Source organism: Scyliorhinus canicula, chromosome 12 (genome assembly GCF_902713615.1).
Source record: "Scyliorhinus canicula chromosome 12, sScyCan1.1, whole genome shotgun sequence".
In the NCBI taxonomy this organism is placed as follows: Eukaryota; Metazoa; Chordata; class Chondrichthyes; order Carcharhiniformes; family Scyliorhinidae; genus Scyliorhinus; species Scyliorhinus canicula.
In genome coordinates, this window is record NC_052157.1 from 105,199,890 (window position 1) to 105,221,373 (window position 21,484).

The 21,484-nt window shown below is 45.1% G+C and overlaps 1 protein-coding gene across 2 annotated transcripts in view; it reads left to right on the plus strand.

The window, feature by feature from the left end:
• Positions 1-21,484, plus strand: part of LOC119974867 (linker for activation of T-cells family member 2-like) — a 168,763-nt gene that overhangs the window by 91,958 nt on the left and 55,321 nt on the right. For both annotated transcript variants that reach the window (XM_038814190.1, XM_038814191.1), the window contains exon 2: positions 3,116-3,214. In XM_038814190.1, the coding sequence (XP_038670118.1) occupies positions 3,118-3,214 (97 nt within the window). In that variant the 5' untranslated portion in view covers positions 3,116-3,117. The remainder of the gene's footprint in view (positions 1-3,115; positions 3,215-21,484) is intronic.

The following is a 21,484-nucleotide window of genomic DNA, read 5'->3' on the forward strand; positions in this document are numbered from 1 at the left end:
CTTCATGTCGAAGCTTGTACAGTGAATGTCAGCAAGCTATTTACATAGAATTTACAGTGCAGAAGGAGGCCATTCAGCCCATCGAGTCTCCACCGGCTCTTGGATAGAGCACCCCACCCAAGGTCAACACCTCCACCCTATCCCCATAATCCAGTAACCCCACCCAACACTAAGGGCAATTTTGGACACTAAGGGCAATTTATCATGGCCAATCCACCTAACCTGCACATCTTTGGACTGTGGGAGGAAACCGGAGCACCCGGAGGAAACCCACGCACACACGGGGAGGATGTGCAGACTCCGCACAGACAGTGACCCAAGCCGGAATCGAACCTGGGACCCTGGAGCTGTGAAGCGATTGTGCTATCCACAATGCTACCCTGCTGCCCTATTTGATGTGGGCAAATTGCAGCCAAGCCCAGCCCTTCTTTCTGCCGTGAATGTAGACAGACAGATGGACACATCCTAACAGAAGGTAATAAGCAATGATTGAGAGTGGGAACACTATTTGAGTTCTCCCACTTCTCTGACATAGGTTCCTGAAGTAAATGTTTGAACTGAAAGCACTTACGACTCAGGGATTGAATCTGTAACCCTCCTGTTCAGTATTAATCAGTCCCACACTAACCAGCACATTGCTAAACTGATTTTCAGAGAGCTCCTGTGAGTTCTTAATAATGGGTAAAATTAAATACATGTGCATAGCTTTAAATCATACCTGAATATGGGGCAAAGATGAATAAATGGGTTTGACGTACAATTCAGGTACCATATAAGTGAATGGCCCATTTGTTAATCTTGTGACATGATCATTGTGAACAAGGCCAGTATTTTTTGCCTGTACCTAGTTGTCTTTGAGATGACGGTGGTGAGCCACCTGAGGTACACCCACAATTGGGGAGGGAGTTTCAGCATTTTTACCCAGCAGTGATGAAGATATGGTGCTACAGAAGCAAGTCAGGATGTTGTGTGACTTTTGAAGGGGAAATTGGAAGTAATGATATACCCAGGCGTCCCATGCCTATTAGGTGGGGGTGGGAGGTGCTGTCAAAGAAGCCACGGTGTGTTGCTGCAGTGTATCTTGTACATGGAGCACTGGAGCCATGATGTGCCATTGGTGGAGGGAGTGAACGTTTAAGGAGGTAAATGGCCCACTGATCCCCAAGCCTTGTCTCTATTCACCTTTGATCTTAATAAGTAAGGTGTGGCCCAATGGGACTCCACATCTGGCAAGTGGAAGTCCTACACTTGGATACTGCATTTTGATGATGTGATTTGGAAGCTCTCATACTATGTGTCAGACCACTGACCCACTGGAAACCATCATTTTTTTTCAAACCTAATTTTGGCGCACAATGTTTTTTTAAAAAATCGTTTTACATCATCAGTTGATTATTTCTCTTTCTTGGGTTTATTTTTCACAAAGCTTATTGATTGATCCAAAATTATCATAAATTGTACCACATTATAAAAATAGTGAAATTCACAATGGTGAAAAGATAAAGGGCGGCATTTAAATGTCGGAGATAATGTTAAAGGCAGGGGAAGCTTCAATTGAAATATATCAACAGGGAGAGCAAGGGTACAGATGGGAACCGAGACATGAATCGGGGGGGAGAAGGAATTGTGAACGATCATGGGTGGGATTCGCCCCTGCCCGGCGGGGCGGGGGTCTCAGTGCTGAGGAGTGGCGTGAACCACACCGGCGTCAGGCCGCCCCAAAGGTACGGAATCCTCCGCACCTTCAGGGGCTAGGCCGGTGCCGGAGTGGTTTGCGCTGTGCTGGCCGGCGGAGAAGGGGCTTGGCGCCACGCCAACAGGCGCCGAAGGGCCGCTGGCTGGCGCGAGTTGGCGCATGCGCGGGAGCGCCAGCGTGTGCTGCGTCATCCCAGTGCATGCGCAGGGGGCAGGGGGGTGGGTTCATCTCTGCATCGGCCATCGCAGAGGAATAGCAGCCAACGCGGAGTAATAGAGTGCCCCGAAGGCGCAGGCCCACCCACGGATCAGTGGGCCCCGATCGTGGGCCAGGCCACCGTCAGGGCACCTCTCGGGGCCAGATCCCCCCGCACCCCGCCCGAGGACCTGGAGGTGCCCCGGCCCTTGGAAAGGCCCGACCTAAACCCATACCTTCACCCTATACCCACACCACCACCCTATCTCCGTAACCCCACCTAACCTTTCTGGACACTAAGCCAATCCACCTAACCTGCACATCTTTTGACTGTGGGAGGAAACCGGAGAACCCGGAGGAAACCCACGCAGACACGAGGAGAACGTGCAGACTCCGCACTGACAGTGACCCAAGTCGGGAATCAAACCTGGGACCGTGGAGCTGTGAAGCAACTGTGCTTACCACTGTGCTATTGTGCTGCCCAGGTGATGAGAAAGTGGGTAGTAGCTCAGATCAGTCATAAAAACCAACTGTATGAATTTTGTTGAAATAATGTAGATGAATGTGAAAGAGACTCAAAGTCTTAAACCGTCTAATTTTAATGCAGAATGCAGTCCAGAGAAAGTCCTGATCAAGGGCTGTGGTCAGACCACACCTTGAGCATTGACTCCACTCAGAGTAGTCAAAAGGAGAAGAGCAAGGGGCTAGTGTCGGAATACTGAGTAATGCGGAAAGATTGAATAATAACTCGGTGGTCTTCACTTGATAAGAGACATTTGCAAAGTGATCTTTTAGAATTGTGCAAAGTAGTTAACGGCATACATTAAAAATAAAGCAAATAATTGGGGTCGCACGTTCCGAGTAAAGAAAATTGCAGCATTTATATCCAACGTATTCTTGACAGACTTATTAATAAGTGGAATCAGCCTCCAGGTAAAGAAGTAGAGGTGAGAAATGTGGAATCATTTGAAAAACATTTGGATGCTGCAATGGGAGAGGTGTCTTCCCTAATGGATTAATTAAGATAGACTGAAGGGCCTTCCTTCTCTTATGACCTGGCACTGAGGGGAAAGGTTTGTTACCTGGATATCTTTACAACTTTATTTAGGAAACACTCACTGTAGGAACGAGGAAATAGTCAAATGACTGACAATTTGTATCTGTTTAACACAGTAATGAAGACTAGGACTATTAATGTATGTCTCTTTTCAACTTCTTGTGCAGGAATGAATCAAGTGGAGCTGTGGTGGGGCATCCTCTCCATTCTTCCACTTGGGATCCTTGTAATGTTCTGTACCCGGTGTAGACTTTCTGGGAATCGCAGTAAGTAGCCATTTACTTGTCTCCAAATGAAGTATTTGTGCAAGTGAGAAAATCTGTAAAGCCCAGGCAATGAAAGGTTTCATTTGTTTTCTGAAAGTGCTTCTTTTCTGTATTTTTCTCCAATTGTTTGCTGTCTGCACAAACGCCAGTTGTTGGGATAGGTCCCAGCCAGGCATCAGTCATCGAGGTCCAGGCCAACCCGGCCACAATGTATAGAGGAGAAGCTCAGATGATAAACTACGCTTTGCTTTTCCTTCATTGCGTTGGAGTTCCTGCTCTCTCCTGAATACCATATGTATGGGCCGCATGGCACAGTAGTTAGCACTGCTGCCTCACAGCATCAGGGAGCCAGGTTCGATTCTGGATTAATGTCCGTGTGGAGTTTGCATGTTCTCCCCCTGTCTGCGGGGTGCTCCAGTTCCCTCCCACAGCCGAAAGCTGTGCAGATTAGGTGCATTAGCCATGTTAAATTTCCCCTAAGAGGGCAGCACGGTGGCCTCGTGGTTCGCACAACCGCCTCACGGCACTGAGGTCCCAGGTTCGATCCCGGCTCTGGGTCACTGTCCGTGTGGAGTTTGCACATTCTCCCCGTGTCTGCGTGGGTTTCGCCCCCACAACCCAAAAATGTGCAGAGTAGGTGGATTGGCCAAGCTAAATTGCCCCTTAATAGAAAAAATAATTGGGTAATCTAAATTTATATTTAAAAAAAAATTGCCCCTAAGAGTCCAATGGTTCTTTGCGGTTATGGGGATAGGGCGGGTGAGGGTTCGGGTGCTCTTTGGAGGGTTGGTGCAGACTAGATGGGCCGATTGTTCTCCTCTGCATTGTAGGGATTCTATGATTCTACCAAACTGTATCCGGCCATTTCCTAATGCTCTGCTTTGCTTTTTTGGTACCTTCTTTATACTCGGTATTATAAAGTATTAAATTATGTTATGGGAGAGGTGTTTTCAGAACCCCAAAATGTATCATGGAGTTCAACCAACCCCCATCTTTAATGGATTGTTGCTTTTGAAGCGCACAGGTTATTCCCCAGGTGTAGTATTACAATTATGGACACGTGGTTTTTAAAACAAAACAATGTTTATTCCATGAACTCAAATTAACCTTTTAAATAAACATTGGATCTCTTAACACCCCTTACTTCAAAGATAATCCCGAAAATAATACAACACTACCCAATCCTGCAAACTGTTTCTTTACACATCCAAAAGACTTAACAAATCCTTCAAACAGAAGCACATTAGATTTATATTCAATACTGAGACCTTTTTACAATTCCGGTTTCACCAAAGGATTAAGAGATAGCCCTTTGTGGCAGAGATCACCAGCAATGCAGCTCATAGCCACACCCAAGCTTTCTTCAAACTGAAACTAAAAACACCCAAGAAAGCAGAAGTGAGCTCAGCTCCACCCACTCTCTGACATCGCTATTTTCTTAAAGGTACATTGCTTAAACATCCATTTCTTGAAGGCACTCTCACATGACAATTAAAACGTTGATAGTACTTGTGGAGCTGAAACCATTTGGCATCACTTTCTGCTTTTAAAAAAAATTTAGAGTACCCAATTATTTTTTTTCCAATTAAGGGACAGTTTAGCGTGGCCAATCCACCTAACCTGCATATTTTTGTGTTGTGGGGGTGAAACTCGTGCAGACACGAGGAGAATGTGCAAACTGCAACCAACAGTGACCCAGAGCCGGGATTCGTACCCGGGTCCTCAGTGCCACATGCAGCAGTGCTAACCATTGCGCCACATGCTGCTCAACACTTTCTGCTTTTTTTTTGTTCATTATCAAGTTAAAATTGTCCGAGGTGGATCTAATATTCTAAGTACTAAATATCCATTGCAATATTTTTAACACACATGAAATATTATAAAAATTATAACATTCATTGGTAACACAGAATATATTGTTGAATCTGAGAAAGGCATAAGGAGTCACAGAGTTCCTAACTTAGAATAGCTCTAGAAAGCATCTTATAATTTTCTGTTTCGAGGCATGTTGTTCCCCTTTGATACATGTTGGAAAAGTCGGCCGTTTTTATATAAATCTAGTGAATGGTTCTTCTGCGTTAAGATTCTGCTGCGCTCTTCAAATCCCACGTTTTGCAGGTAAAGATCATAAATGTCATCGAAATCAAGAGGTGGGTGGTCTAAAAATAATGCAGTTGGAAAGTGAAATAAAACTGACTCTGTTCCAAGCAGTTTGGTTGTTTTATGAAAACTTAATCGAGTTTAGTCAACAGCAAAATACAATATTGCAATCATACATGTTCTGAGAATCAGTCTATTTCAGTAAGCTTCTGCAGACAATGAGTTTGGATTTGCTTTCGGGTGTCGAGTGTTGTTTGAAATGCATGTCGCTGTGAAACTCAGGCTTGGCACTTCTGTGAAAGTTGACACGAAACTTGAGCACGTTGGTGGGGAGCGTTTGGTAGGGGTGTGTTAATCAGAGGTATGCCAGGAACCAGCAGTGTATTAACCCCAGGAAGACTGCACAGTTAATTGTTGCTTCATTTACAAAATTAGTGCAAAATATGAACGCTAAATGTTTCTCCCCCCCGCACCTCCGTGCCATTAATGGAGATGTCTCCCACATGTTTGCGGCTTGCCTATATCCTGTTGTGTAGTACGAAAGAATGGCCTACATTCCTATAGAGCCTTTTATGACCTTAATGTCTTAAAGCACTTTGCAGCCAATGAATGAAGTGTCTTTTTTAAAGTGTAGACGTTGCTGTAATGTGGGAAACACAGCAGCCAATTTGTGGACAGAAAGCTCTCAGATACAGCTTTATGATAATAACCAAATAATCTGCCTTCAATGTCTTGGTTAATGCAGCATTCCATCAGTACTTGACAGAATTGCAGCCTGCAGTTTCAGCTTGTGTGTGTGTGGGTGGGAGGGGCATTGGCATAGTGATAATGAGTAGTCCAAGGCCTAAGCAACTGCTCTGGGGACAGGGGTTCAAATCTCAGCTCACCAGCTGGTGGAATTTAAGTTCAAAAATGAAAGTTAAAAACATCTGGAATTGAAAACGAGCCTCAATGACAGCAACCATTCAATTGTCATTGATTGTTGTCATACGTTAATAAGATATAGGAGCAGAATTAGGCCATTTGGCCCATCGAGTCTGCTCCGCCATTCAATCATGGTTGATCTTATTCTGACCTTAACTCCACCGTCCTGCCGATTCTCCATGACCAATTCAAAATCTATCTAACTCCTCCTTAAATTTACTCACTTGTCCCTGCGTCCATCACAGTGAAGGGTAGCAAATGCCACAGATTCACAACCCTTTTGGAGAAGTAGTTTCCCTCCATCTCTGTTTTAAATTTTCTGCCTCTTCCCCTAAGGTGATGACCTCTCGTTCTAGCATGCCTCACAAGAGGAAGCATCCACTCTACGTCTACTTTATTCATACCTTTTATCATGTATACTTCAATTTAATCTCCCCTCATTCTTCTAAACTCTAGAGAGTACAGGCCGAAACTGTTCAATCTCTCTTCATACGAGAAACCCTTCATTTCTGGAATCAACCTAGTGAACCTCCTCTGAACTGCCTCCAACGCCACTACATCTTTCCTCAAATAAGGTCAAGACCCATCTGGTTCATGAATGTCCTTTAGGGAAGGAAATCTGCCTCCTTGACCAGTCTGGCTTACATGCCGTTCCAGACCCCACGGCAATGTGGTAACTGTGCTCACAGGCAATAATAATAATATCACTTATTGTCACAAGTAGGCTTCAGTGAAGTTACTGTGAAAAGCCCCTAGTCGCCATATTCCGCCGCCTGTTCGGGGAGGCCGGTATAGGAATGGATGGAAAACAAATGCCAGCCTTGCCAGCGATGTCTATATCAAAGAATAAAAAATTCTTTGGTGTGGCACTTGCACCCAGAACCTTCTTCATAGATGAGATTGTTCCCACCTGAGAAATCTCTCCACTTCATGCACTATTGAGAAATTAATAATGAAATAGAACATGTCTCAACCTCTTAGGACTCCCACTCCTTTGTTTTTCTAATGCTACTTTTGAATGATATGTTTTACATTTCAAAAGGGTGATGCTGTTATAAACTACAAGAACGAACTCGAGCAGCTTATCAATCATCTGAAATATGAAATAAAAGCAAAATCCTGCAGACGCTGGAGTTCTGAAATAAAAACAGAAAGTGCTGGAAAGGCTCAGGACTGGCAGCATCTGTGGAAAGAGAAAGACATTTCAATTCACCATCTTGCTTTTTTGCTCACAGTTGTGTCCTTGGCCTGCTGGGATGTCGTGGCCAATGATTACCCCTCCATCAGAATTACGAAGAACAAATTATTCCGCTATTACTTCATTGCTGTTATTGGGAGTTTGTGATGTGCCAATTAGCAGCTGTGGTCCCCACAATGAGACAATTAACTACACATTTCAAAAGACATTTCAATTGAAGAGAGGCAGAAATGTGATAGGTTTTATGTTGTTCACAAGTGGTTGAGGTCAGAGGTTGGGAGTCAGGTGTATAGATTAGGTTACAGGGTTGCGGGGATGGCGTGGGGCAGTGGACCTAGGTAGAGTGCTCTTTTGGAGAGCCGTTGCAGACTCACTGGGTGAATGGCCACCTTCTGCATTGTAGGGATTCTATGAAAAGGCAAGGTCAGGGTAGGTTAGAGGTTGGGGGAGATTAAATTCTAAAGATGTAATGGAACAAAGGGCAAAGGGAGGAACAAAGCATTGGCCCAGAGTAGGTGTTACTAGCAGAATAAAGGTCAGCTTTGTTTGAAAGCAAAAACATGAAAAGATACAACCTGGTACACGGGGAGAACACCACTGGAAGCATGACCCTGACCTTCTGGTTGCTTGACATTTCAATTCACCATCTTGCTCTTATGCTCACATTTCTTGGCCTTGAACTTCTGCAAAGTTCCAGTGAAGCTCAACGCAAGCTGGAGGAACAGCATCTCATCTTCCAGTTGGGCACTTTACAGCCTTTGGTCACAACATCAAGTTCAACAACTTCAAAATCCTCTCCTCCATTTCTCGTCAAATGCCAGTTTTTGTATCCTGCTTACATGTTTTTGCTTTCAGACATCTATGACCTTTATTCTGCTATTAACACCCGCACTGGACCTATGCTTCATTTCTTTCATACAATCATTATCACTCCCTTCGCCTTTTGTTCCATGATAACTTTGGTATTTAATCTCTTCCAATCTCTAACCCTTCCCTAACCTTCAGTTTTGTTCCACTTGCCCCTCCCTACATTTTCAGTATCATAAAACCCATCAAATTTCTACCTCTCTCCAGTTTCCACGGTTCAGTAGGCAGTATTGAAGAAGCACTTTGTTATCTGTGACGTTGCCATTTGAATGCAAGAGAATGGGTAGCACAATTGAAAGAAAGGCAAGGGAGCTATCCCCAGTTGACCTGGCCAATAATTACCCCTCCGTCACTATTACTAAGAATACATTATTGGGTCATTATCTCATTGACATCAAGGCAGTATTTGACCGAGTATGGTATCAAGGAGCCCAGGCTAGACTGGAGTCAATGGGAATCAGTGGGAAAATTCTCTGCTGGTTGGAGTCATACCTGGCACAAAGGAAAATGGTTATGGTTGGTGGAGGTGAATCATCTCAGCTCCAGGCCATCACTATGGATGTTCCTCAGGGTAGTGTCCTAGGCCCAACCATCTTCAACTGCTTCATAAATGACCTTCCGGGCAGCACGGTGCTCTAGTGGTTAGCACAGCTGCCTCACAGCGCTGACGTCCCAGGTTCGATCCCGGCTCTGGGTCACTGTCCATGTGGCATTTGCACATTCTCCCTGTGTCTGCGTGGGTTTTGCCTCCACAACCCAAAAATGTGCAGAGTAGGTGGATTGGCCACACTAAATTGCCCCTTAATTGGAAAAAATAAAAATAATTTATTTATAAAAAATAAATTTAAAAAATAAATGACCTTCCAACATAAGGTCAGAAGTGGGGATGTTTGCAGCTGACTGCACAATGTTCAGCACCATCCGCGACTCCTCAGATAATGAAGCAGCCCATGATCAAATGCAGCAAGACCTGGACAATATCCAGGCTTGGGCTAACAAGCGGCAAGTTACATTTGTGCCACAAAAGTGCCTGGCAATGACCATCTCCTACAAGAGAGGATCTAACCATCACCCGTTGACATTCAATGGCATTTCCATCACTGAATCTTCCACAATCAACATCCTGGGGGTTACCATTGATCAGAAACTCAACTGGACTTTTTTCTTTATTTATTCATGGGTCCTGGGCGTCGCAGGCTGTGTCAGCATTTATAGCCCATCCCTAATTGCCCTTGAAGGGGCAGTTAAGAGTCACCCACATTGCTGTAGGTCTAGAGTCACATATCGGCCAGACCAGGTAAGGATGGCAGATTTCCTTCCCTAAAGGACATTACTGACCCATATTGATTCTGTGGCTACCAGAGCATGTCAAAGACGAGAGATCCTATGAAGAGTAACTCACCTCCTGACCCCCCCGAAGCTTGTCCACCATCTTCAAGGCACAAGCCTGGATTGTAATGGAATACTCTCCACTTGCCTGAATGAGTGCAACTCCAACAACACTCAAGAAGCTCGGCACCATCCAGGACAAAGCAGCCCACTTGATTGCTCCCCCTTCCACAAACATTCAAACCCTCCACCACCAACTAACAGTGGCAGCTGTGTATACCACCTACAAGATGCACTGCAGTTAGTCGTCAAGGTTCCTTAGACAGTACCTTCCAAACTCACAACCACTACCATCTAGAAGGACCAGACCAGCAGATACCTGGGAATCCCACCACCTGGAGGTTCCCCTCCAAGTCACTCACCACTCTGACTTGGAAATATAGCGCTGCTCCTTCACCGTCACTGGGGCAAAATCTTGGAAAACTCTCCCTACCAGGACGTGTGTGTACCTACACCTCAGAGACTGCAGCAGTTCAAGAAGGTAGCTCACCACCATCTTCTGATGGGCAACAAGGGATGGGAAATAAATGCTGGGTGTTATAACCCCCTTGGGGGCCAAGGACTGTGCTCCATTTGATTTCCCCCTTACACAGCTGAGTATGAACACCCTCGTAACTGGGGGTGGGGTTTCCTCTTAACAAGGAAAAACCATACAGTATAAAAACTCTGACCTAGGTACAGGCCTGGGAGAGTGTGCCTTCGGGGAGAGGAGTTTCTGGCCTGGGTTCTCCAAGCCCGCGCTGGGATGGAGAATCGCCGGTGACGCCGAAAATTCCCGCCATGCTGTTTCGACGCTGCAGCGCAATTCTTAGGCGACTGGAGAATTAGTGCCAGTCACGCGCACACAGTTGACACGGCGCTGGTCGGGGGCCATTGAAAGAGGCCCCCGCGGCAATTTTCCGCGGCCGACCGGCCGAGTTCTGCCGGCGTGGTTCACATATGGTACCACCCGGCGGGAGCTCGGACCCACGGCCGCGATGGCCGTCCTGGTGGGGGGGGGGGGGGGGGGGGGGGCAGGGGGGATCAGACTCCATGGGAGCCTCCACAATGGCCAGCCCTGCGATCAGGGGCTACTGCCGGCAGTGCAGGGCTGCGCATCAGCGCCAGAGCTGCGTGGAGCACTCCTCCGGTGCCGTGCTGGCCCCCTGTGGGCCACTGAATCGCTGGGCGAAGAGACCCGTTGATGCCGGCGTGAAACACTCCGGTGTTTACGCCGGTGTCAACACTTAGCCGGGATATTAGAGAATCCAGGCCTCAGTCTTTCGTAGTTTTGTGTACATTGTAATAAATCTGTCATTCATTTCTATCCTACTGTATGTTCCCATCATGTCTCCTGTTCTTGTTCTACACTGGCCTAACCAGTGAGGCCCACATCCCGCAAATGAATTTTAAAAAAGTCACTGCTGTTTGTGCGAGTTTGCTGTGTGCAAATTGACTGTTGTGGTTCTCACAGTGAGACAATAACTATACTTCCTGAGTACTTGATTGGCTATAAAGCACTTTGAGACGTCCTGAGGTTGTGATAGGGGCTATATAAATTCAAGTCTCCTTTTATTTCACTGTTGCTTGTGGGACATTGTTGTACACAGATTGGCAGCTGCATTTGCTGACTTTACTATAGGAATTACAGTTCAAAAAATACTTCATTTGTTGTGTAGTGCCATGGATGTGGAAAGTACTATATATGTGGAAGATGCTTTATCTTTCCATTATCTCTAGTTGATATATCAGCAAAGCAATTTATCCTTTTGTTTAACTCCCATCTTCCTTGAATTTTTAAATATCAACTACCTGAACACCAATAGCTGCTGCAAACAAAATCTAACCATTCATTTTGGGACAAAGTGAGCTGTCAAACCCACGAGCGTGGGCAGACTTTGTCAGCCACGGCAGAGTGATCGCATTCTCCACTTTGAATCAGGATGTAATGGGTTCAAGTCCTTTTCCAGATTCAGTGCATAATCTAGGCAGACACTTTAATGCAATACCGAGGGAAGTGGTGCAATGTTGGATGTGCTGTCTTTTGAATTAAATATTTCCCCAATGCTCCAGCTTTCCTGTGAAGGGTCCCATGAAGGAGAACAGAGGAACCTTCTCCAAATGTTTATCACTCAACTAGTGCCATTCACCCAGATTATCTGGTCTTATCGCTGTTTCTGGGCTTTTGCTTTTCACAAATTAGTTGCCACGTTTCCCAACATTAGAACAGAGACAATAATTAAAGATACGTGGACGAAAATAGAGGCCTATTGAATGCGGCATGTGTGTTCAAAATTCTATATTCAGTCCATAAGACAAATGATGAGGTGATTGAAGTTACAAGAGCATAAACTAACATCCGAAAAAAGGAATGTCAGTATTTTGGCCATTTATGTGTGAGGATGGCACACGACATACCAAGACAGAAGATCTGATAGGAGTAGCTACAAGCAGCAATCAAACAGAGACTACACCACAATGTTTTACAATGTCTTGAAGTTGAGAAAGCCACTCTACAAATGCAAATTATTTTATTCTTTACACATTTGTAATTCATCCTTCAGATCTGGGTGCTGTTGGCAAGGTCAGCATTTATTGCCCATCCTTAGGCCTGGGTTCTCCGATCTGAGTTCGCCCGCTACAGCTGCCAGAGAGAACGGAGAATTTGGCGCTCAGCCAAAACTCCATTCACTGCAGCGGGGGTCAAGGAATCCCACCGGCGTGATTGGACTGACAATTCTGGCCTTAATTGCCCTTAAGAAATGGATGTTAATTCACCTTTTTTCACAGTTGCAGTCAATGTGATGGAGGCATTCCTATACAGACTGGTGTTAGGTAAGCAGTTCCAGAATTTTGAACCATTGACAATGAGAGAGCGTCAATACATGTCGGCGTTGGGCTGGTGTGTGACTGAAAAGAAAAGGTGGAGGAGGCGATGAGGTTCCCATAGACCACTCGCCCTTATCTGTCTGGTTGATAGAGGCTGACATTTGGGTGCTCTGCATAGGGGGTGTTAGTAGACTTCCTTTCTGGGAGTTCCACTCACCGTATGTTTGATTGCACGACATTTCTCCGATGAAAAATTCATGTTTGCAGTTATATCCAATCTTGTAGTCCACCTTGAGCAAAAGGCGATGAGTAAACTATGATCAGCAAGTGATGAACAATGTAGAATTGTTGTTGAAATTGGGGATTTGGATGAAGTTGCAGAAACACCCAATGAGATAATTGTAGAATTCTAATATGTTTCATCATCAGATTGTGTCTTTATACTCCTAGCAGGTGCAGGAAAATTCTCAGAGCTGTTTAGTTCTAGTTTTTAGCAGCTGCATTGTAACCCCTATGCAAATACTGATATTACAGTAAAACCGATAATAGAATAGAAGATAGATAGAACAGTACAGCACAGAACAGGCCCTTCGGCCCTCGATGTTGTGCTGAGCAATGATCACCCTACTTAAACCCACGTAACCTGTATACCCGTAACCCAACAATCCCCCCATTAACCTTACACTACGGGCAATTTAGCATGGCCAATCCACCTAACCCGCACATCTTTGGACTGTGGGAGGAAACCGGAGCACCCGGAGGAAACCCACGCACACACGGGGAGGACGTGCAGACTCCACACAGACAGTGACCCAGCCGGGAATCGAACCTGGGACCCTGGAGCTGTGAAGCATTGATGCTAACCACCATGCTACCGTGAGGCCCCAGATAATAATCTGATCATTTATCTCATTGGTAGCTGGGGAAGTATTCTTTGCAAAACTTGTAACAACGATTATCTTTCATAACTGGTCATGTGGTGAAGTGGGTAGTGGCCTTGCCTCCAGAGCCAGAAGTTCCAGGTTATTATCCCGCTCCAGGATTTGATGGCTCAGGAAGGTGCATTCATAACGTGGCCAAACAGGTTGCAAAAGCTGCAAAATCCTTCCAAAACTCGCCAATGGCAGGCGGGAAGAGTGGGAGAGATTCCTGGTCAGCCACACCTTGGAAAGAAATTGGCGACTCTACCAGAGGTCAGACATGCATGTTAAAGTGCATGTTGCCACAGCACACGACTCAGAGTGAATTGCAACAAACCACCACCACACTTCAGATATGAACATACAAACAGGCGAACATGTATTAGGAGCAGGAGTAGGCACTTGGCCCCTTGAGCCTTCTCTGCCATTCAATAAGATCATGGCAGATCTGATTGTGATGTCAACTCCACATTTTTGCCTACCCCCGATAACCCTTTGCTTATCAAAAATCGATCTAGCTCTGCCTTAAAACTATTCAAAGATTCTGCTTCCACTGCTTTTGAGGAAGAGAGTTCCAGAGACTCTCAGCCCTCTGAGAGAAAATACATTCTCCACATCTCTCTTAAATGGGCAACCCCTTTTTTAAAACAGTGACCCCCTAGTACTAGATTCTCCCTAATCCTCTCCATTTCTAAATACCCTCTCTTCACAAGTACTTAAGTGGCTGTAAAGCACTTGAGGATTTCCTTAAGACATGAACTATGCTTTTTGTTTATATTTCAATAATAGTTGATGCCTTTCACACTTAATTGATCCATTTTTATCCCATTCCCATTGGCACAGCTGCTGCTGCACAGCGCCAGGGACCAATTCCGGTCTTGTGTGACTGACTGTGTGGAGTTTGCACATTCTCCCGGTGTCTGTGTGGGTTTCCTCCAGGTGTTCGGTTTCCTCCTATAGTCCAAAGATGTGCAAATTAGGTTGAGTGGCCATGATTAATGCGCGGGGCTACAGGGATAGGGTGGTGGAGTGGGCCTAGGCAGCGAGCTCTTTCAGAGGGTCGGTGCAGACCCAATGGACCAAATGGCCTCCTTCTGCACTGCAGGGATTCTATGGATTCTACTTTGTTCCTGCTTCTTTCTGACTCTCATTGAATATTTTGGAAGTGGCAGCGGAAAGCTAAAGGATGATTTTTGATTGACTAAGAACCAACTGCAACATCCTTCTTTTTGTTCAATTAAGCAAAGATCTCCAAGATCTTTGTTGTGTTAAAGTTCACCGAGACAGGAAAGGCTGCTGATATGAATAAACTTGTAGACAGTCCCCAGAGTCAGGGCACACCCACGTGAGTGCACGTTAAAGGTTAACGGGCCCACACATTCTCCCCGTGTCAGCGTGGGTCTCACGCTCACAACCTAAAAATGTGCAGGGTAGGTAGATTGACCATGCTAAATTGCCCTTTAATTCAGGGGGAAAAAAATTTGGTACTCTAAATGTTTACAAAAAGGTTAACGGGGCCCTGTGAAAGGCCAGGACAAAGCAAGATTTTAAACATAGCCAACTGCACTGCCCTGAGAGAAGTGTGTGCAATTCTCTTAATTGTTGATCGACTTTGATCATTATACGGGTGTTAGAACATAGAACATAGAACGATACAGCGCAGTACAGGCCCTTCGGCCCTCGATGTTGCACCGACATGGAAAAAATGTTTGCACATTTACAGCCTCTGACATTCCCCTCTGTAGTATCCTGACAGATGGGCGACCATCAAGTTGATCAACAAATAACGGTTTATTAAAGAAGTAACTATATACAGAGAGTGAGATAAAAGGCTACCATGTTCAAAGATTCCAAACTCCTAACTAAATAGGAAACCCACACTCAGCCCCTAGGGTTCGCGTGCTCGGGCCTGATTGACTGATCAAGTTACATGACAGGGCAGCAGGGTAGCATGGTGGTTAGCATAAATGCTTCACAGCTCCAGGGTCCCAGGTTCGATTCCCAACTGGGTCACTGTCTGTGTGGAGTCTGCACGTCCTCCCCCTGTGTGCGTGGGTTTCCTCCGGGTGCTCCGGTTTCCTCCCACAGTCCAAAGATGTGCGGGTTAGGTGGATTGGCCATGCTAAATTGCCCATAGTGTCCTAATAAATGTAAGGTTAAGGGGGGGGGGGGGGGGGGTTGTTGGGTTACGGGTATAGGGTGGATACGTGGGTTTGAGTAGGGTGATCATGGCTCGGCACAACATTGAGGGCCGAAGGGCCTGTTCTGTGCTGTACTGTTCTATGTTCTATGACCATCCAGGATCTTGCCCCTTAAAGGGACAAGCTACACACCATCCTAATCACCCAATGCCACAGAGCTTATGGTAGGAGGTTATCATACAGCAAGTATCTCCAGGGCACTATTCTAATGGTTGATCGCATTATTATCTATGGGAGTTTAATGTGCATCAGTTGGCTGCTGCGTTTCTTAAGCTACCATACTTTCAAAGCATGATTGACTGCAAAGAATTTTGGGGACGTCATGAAGAGACCATGTATGGATGCAAATTCCTTCTTTTGTTCTTTCTTGATTTCTTGATGTTTCCTTGTTCAGTTCAAGCTACAATAGATGTACAGTGGGCCGCATAGGGCTTCCTATGCTGAAATATTAATGATTTAGAGAAGGCGAGACTTTCCACTTTGGTTGACTGGTGATCTGAATTTTAAAAAACAGAGTATGTCGGGAAAATGTCTGCACGCCTGGAGAGAGAAACAGAGTCAATGTTTCAAATCCAATGGGATTCATCTTCGGAATTTTCGCATCTCTGAAATTTCTTATCTTGGTCCTAAATATTCAACTCCTCATCATGAGACTATACTTCCTTCTTTGGCACTCTCTTCAGCCCAGGGAAACAACCTCTCAGCATCTATCCTGAATGTTGTATGTTTTAATAAGATCTCCTCTCATTCTGCTGAATTCTATGGGCTCATTCTACCCAGGCTCTCCACATTTACAACCCTACAATCCCAGGAATCCAATGTGGTGAATCATTATTGTACTACCACCAAGGCAAGTATAGCCTTCCTACAATACAAAGACCAAAACTACACATAGTACTCCAGCTGTGGCTTGATGAAAACCTGTTACAATTGCAGTAACACTTCCTGTTCTTGTACTTCAACCTTCAACCTGAACATACCTATTACCGTCTTAATTGCTTGTTGCATATAACTGCTGTTAACTTCTGTATTTCATGTGAAAATAGCATCTATTTCCCATTGAATATTTACGTTTCTCATCATTTAAATAATTCTGCTTTCCTTTTCCTTTTACCCAATTGAATAACCTCACATTTCCACGTACTATGCTCCGTCTGCCACCTTTTTTCCTGCTCACTTAACTTATATATATTCTTGTGCAAATTCTTTTGTCTTCTCCTCACTTTCAAAGCATGATTGGCTACAAAGAATTCTGGGGACATCATGAGGAGACCATGTATGGATGCAAACTCCTTCTGAAGCGTCCAGTCAGCATTGTAGCGTCAAAGTTGAATACATTAGCTCTGTCCCCTCATGTAAGTCATTCAAATAAGATTATAAATAGCTGAGGCCCCAGCACTGATGCTTGTGGCAGTTCATTAGTGACCGCCTGTTTATTTCTACTCTGCTTTCTGTCCTTTAACCAATCCTCTCTTCATACTGATATATTATTTTCAGCCCCATAAGCCCTTGTCTTCTTAGAAATGCTGGCCAATGTTGTGTGAAAGAATAAAAGAAAAAACCTTTTGTGTGACATCTTATTGAATATCTTTTGAAAATCCAAATATACTACATCTACTGGTTCCCCTTTATTTGCCCTGCTTGTTGTTGCATCTTCATAAACTCGTAAGAATTGTCAAACCTGATTTCCCTTTAATAAAACTAGGCTAATCATATTATGATTTTCCAAGTGCTCAGTTATCGTTTCCTTAATAATATTCAAGTATTTCCCAGAGAACTTGCTTATTCTTCTGTAGTTCCTGGTTTTCTCTCACCCTTCCTTTCTTGAGTATAAGTGTTACATTTGCTAACTTTCAATCATCTGAGATTATCCCAGAAGCTAGGGAATTCTGGAAGATCAAAACAATGCATGCACTAACTCTGCAACCACCTCATTTACAACCCTAGTATATAAATCTAAGATATTAACCCCATTGATCTTTCCTGTGCTTTTTCTTTACTAATGTTACTTAAAATTTCTCACCCTCATTAGACCCTTGGCTCCCCATTATTTCAGATTTTTCTACAGCACGGTGGCATAGTAGTTAGCACTATGGTTTCACAGTGCCAGGGCCCCAGGTTCGATTCCCAGCTTGGGTCACTGTCTGTGCAGAGTCTACACGTTCTCCCCGTGTCTGCGTGGGTTTCCTCGGGGTGCTCCGGTTTCCTCCCACAAGTCCCGAAAGACGTGCTATTCGGTAATTTGGACATTCTGAATTCTCCCTCCGTGTACCCAAACAAATGCCAGAATGTGGCTTTTCACAGTAACTTCATTGCAGTGTTAATGTAAGCCTACTTGTGACATTAAAGATTATTTTAAAAAAAATTAAATTAAATACAAAATATTTGTTCAGCACCTTTCCCGTGATTCCCCGTTACAATTTCTCTTGTCTCTGTTTCTAGGGACCCACATTTGCTTTTACCAATTTTCTTTTTACACATTTGCAGAAACATCTTTCCACAAGAAGTTCAATTTTTTGATGTAATATTGAGAATTACAAAATATTTATTTGAATGTACACCATTGCTTACTTGCTGAAATATAATTAATACAGAGGAGTGTAAGAACCTGTTGTGAGGAGTGGAACGGTGGCACAATGGTCAGCACTGCTGCCTCACAGCGTCAGGGATCCGGGTTTAATTCTGGCCTTGGGTGACTGTGTGGAGTTTTTACGTTCTCCCCGGATCTATGTGGGTTTCCTCCAGGTGCTCCGGTTTCCTTCCACAGTTCAAAAATGTGCAGATTAGGTGCATTGGTCATGCTAAATTGTCCTTTGGTGTCCAAATATGTGGAGGCGAGGTGGGGTTATGGGCTTAATGTGCAGACTCGATGGCCGGATGGCTTCCTTCTGCATTGTAGGAATTCTATGATTCTAATTCCCAAGCAAAGTTGCAGTACCACTTTAAGAAGTACCACTATGCCAGTCCATTAGAGTGAATCATTTGCAGTGTAAGAGCAGTAATCAATGTGGCGTCAGCACATGTTTCCAGAGCCTCACAGGCCAGTTTTGATCAAGGGATTGGCCATGCTAAATTGCCCGTAGTGTCCTAAAAAGTAAGGTTAAGGGGTGGGGGGTTGTTGGGTTGCGGGTATAGGGTGGATACGTGGGTTTGAGTAGGGTGATCATCGCTCGGCACAACATCGAGGGCCGAAGGGCCTGTTCTGTGCTGTACTGTTCTATGTTCTATGTTCTAATATGCAAAGCAGCTACACAACGAGTCTTAAAACAGCACAGAAGTCAAAGATTCAGACAAGAGAAAAATATTATACTCGAACAATCAGAAGCTAAAATGAAATAAAACGACTGGAGAGGAATGGAAGATTCCTGGGGTCAAAGAAGCGGGGAGGAGTAGGTGTGCAAAAGTCTCAAAAGCAAAAATAGACAATGAAGTTAGTAGATAAAGTGAAGAAGAGAAAAGGTGGAGAAAGAGCCACAGGTTTGCGGAAGGAAGGAGAGATTGTGCGATGAGATACCTCAAAGGCCTCTAACACTTCCAAAATTGGTCCAATGTGTTTGGAGGACACTTTAGAAAGGTAGCTGCATTCAGATCACAATAGGTTAGCACATTAAACTGACCACTAAACAGCATTAACCACCACAACTGGAGCAAGTCCTTCTTCACTTCCTGTGCAGCTAAAACCGTGACAGTATTTCACTGTCGGAGCATGCTGACATTTTCTACTTCTGTTCTCCGCCTTCCACCACATTCCCTCTAAAAACATGTGGCTACATTTTTGATAGTTGAATTATTGCTAGTGACATGGGGCTGCCATTGAAGTAATGATGACTGGATAAACCCGGGACCAAAGACTTGATGTGCAGTGCGGCCGGCACTGGGAGCTGCACTGCCAGCCATAGTTCAGTGGTAACCCTCTGAGTCTCTGACTCAAAAGGTCATGTTCCACTCGAAAGACTTGAGCACATAATCTAAGCTGATGCTCCAGTGCAGTACCGAGCGGATGCTGTACTCGGGGAGGTTTTGGGTAGGCTAGAGGGAGACCTGGTGTAGTTGTAATGTCACTGGACTAGTAATCCAGAGGCCCAAGCTAAGGATCTTGGGGCACTGGTTCAAATCCCACCACAGCAGCTGGTAGAATTTAAATTTGATTAATACATCTGGAATTGAAAAACTAGCCTCAGTGATGATGACCGTGAAATGATCATTGATTATTGTGTAGGAAATCTGCCGTCCTTACCTGGTCTGGTGCACATGTGACTCCAGACCCATAGCAATGTGGTTGAATCTTGAAAGGGAGTGGCAAGCTACTCAGTTCAAGAGCAGTTAGGAATGGGCAACAAATCCATAGAATCCCTGCAGTGCAGAAGGAGGCCACAGCCCATCGAGTCTGCAACGACCCTCCAAAAGAGCACGCTACCTAGGCCCACTAATCCATTTTATCCCCTCCGTGCGCATTGATCATGGCCAATCCACCTAACCTGCACATCTTTGGACTGGGGGAGGAAACTGGAGCACCCGAAAGAAACCCGCGCAGACACGGGGGGAATGTGCAAACTTCACACAGCCAGTCACCTGAGGCCAGAATCAAATCTGGGTCCTTGACGGTGTGAGGCAGCAGTGCTAACCACTGTGCCACCGTGCCGCCTTGCCAGCGACACTTAACATCCCATTGAAGAATAAAAGAAAAAATATTTTAAAAATCCCCTGCCACCATTTGCGAGAAGAGCAGGGGAATTCATAGAATCATAGAATTTACAGTGCAGAAGGAGGCCATTCGGCCCACGGAGTCTGCACCAGCCCTTGGAAAGAGCACGCTACTTAAGCCCACCTCCACCCTATCCCCATAACCCAGTAACCCCATCTAACCTTTTTTGGACTCTAAGGGCAATTGGACTCTAAGGGCAATTTAACATGGCCATCCACCTGCACATTTTTTGTAGCCATCTGAGAAGGCCACGTACAAAGAATGATGGGAATTATGACGAGGTTTGGGACACAGACAAGCTGCAGCGTGTATCTTTGCAAACGGCAGCCCAGAAGTATGCAGGAATTCACACCTGCAAATGGGCCATTCAAGGCGATTAAAATAACAATGGGACCATCAAGACTATTGCATCATCTTCCAGACTAGGCGGCACCGAGGTCCTGCTCGGAGCCCTCCCAGGATTGGCCACTGATGCCCACCCCAAAAGTGATGTGGCAGCCCCTGATTGGATGTGACCAATCAGAGGGTGGAGCCCTGAGGAATTGATTGACAGTGTCCCAGAAACTGCCCACAAAAGGGGCGGGGAAAACTCAAGCCATTTAAAAGACAATGCAGCCATGTGTTCTGCCTCTTTTGGACCTGGCCTGTGCCAGCCTCCTTTAAATCCGGCCTGTGCCAGCCCGACTGCAGCATAATGACCAGGCAGCCAAGTTCAAGACCAACGATCGCTACCTGACGGATGAGCCCAGCAGAGACAGAGCTACTTCTTCAAACCAGTCACGTGATCAAGATAAAGGCCTTAACCACTTGCACAGTGCCAGTTTCCCTGAAGTTAAGTGTAGGTGTTACTGCAGTTGTTAGGTGTAGTTTAACTTGTAGTGTTATGTGTTGCATGTCGAAGTAATCCTTGTGTGTAAATAAACTACCTTTGAATTTGAACTGACTGACTGGTTGTGTGGTCCTTTGATCGATATCCGGTAAAGTGATATCATTTGATATCTGACGACTCTAAAGAGCATCATTAGTAATTGGCAACATTACTCCTGTGCTGATTGGCAACACTTTGGACTGTGGGAGGAAACCGGAGCACCTGGAGGAAATCCACGCAGACACGGGGAGAACGTACAGACTCTGCACAGACAGTGACGCAAGCCGGGA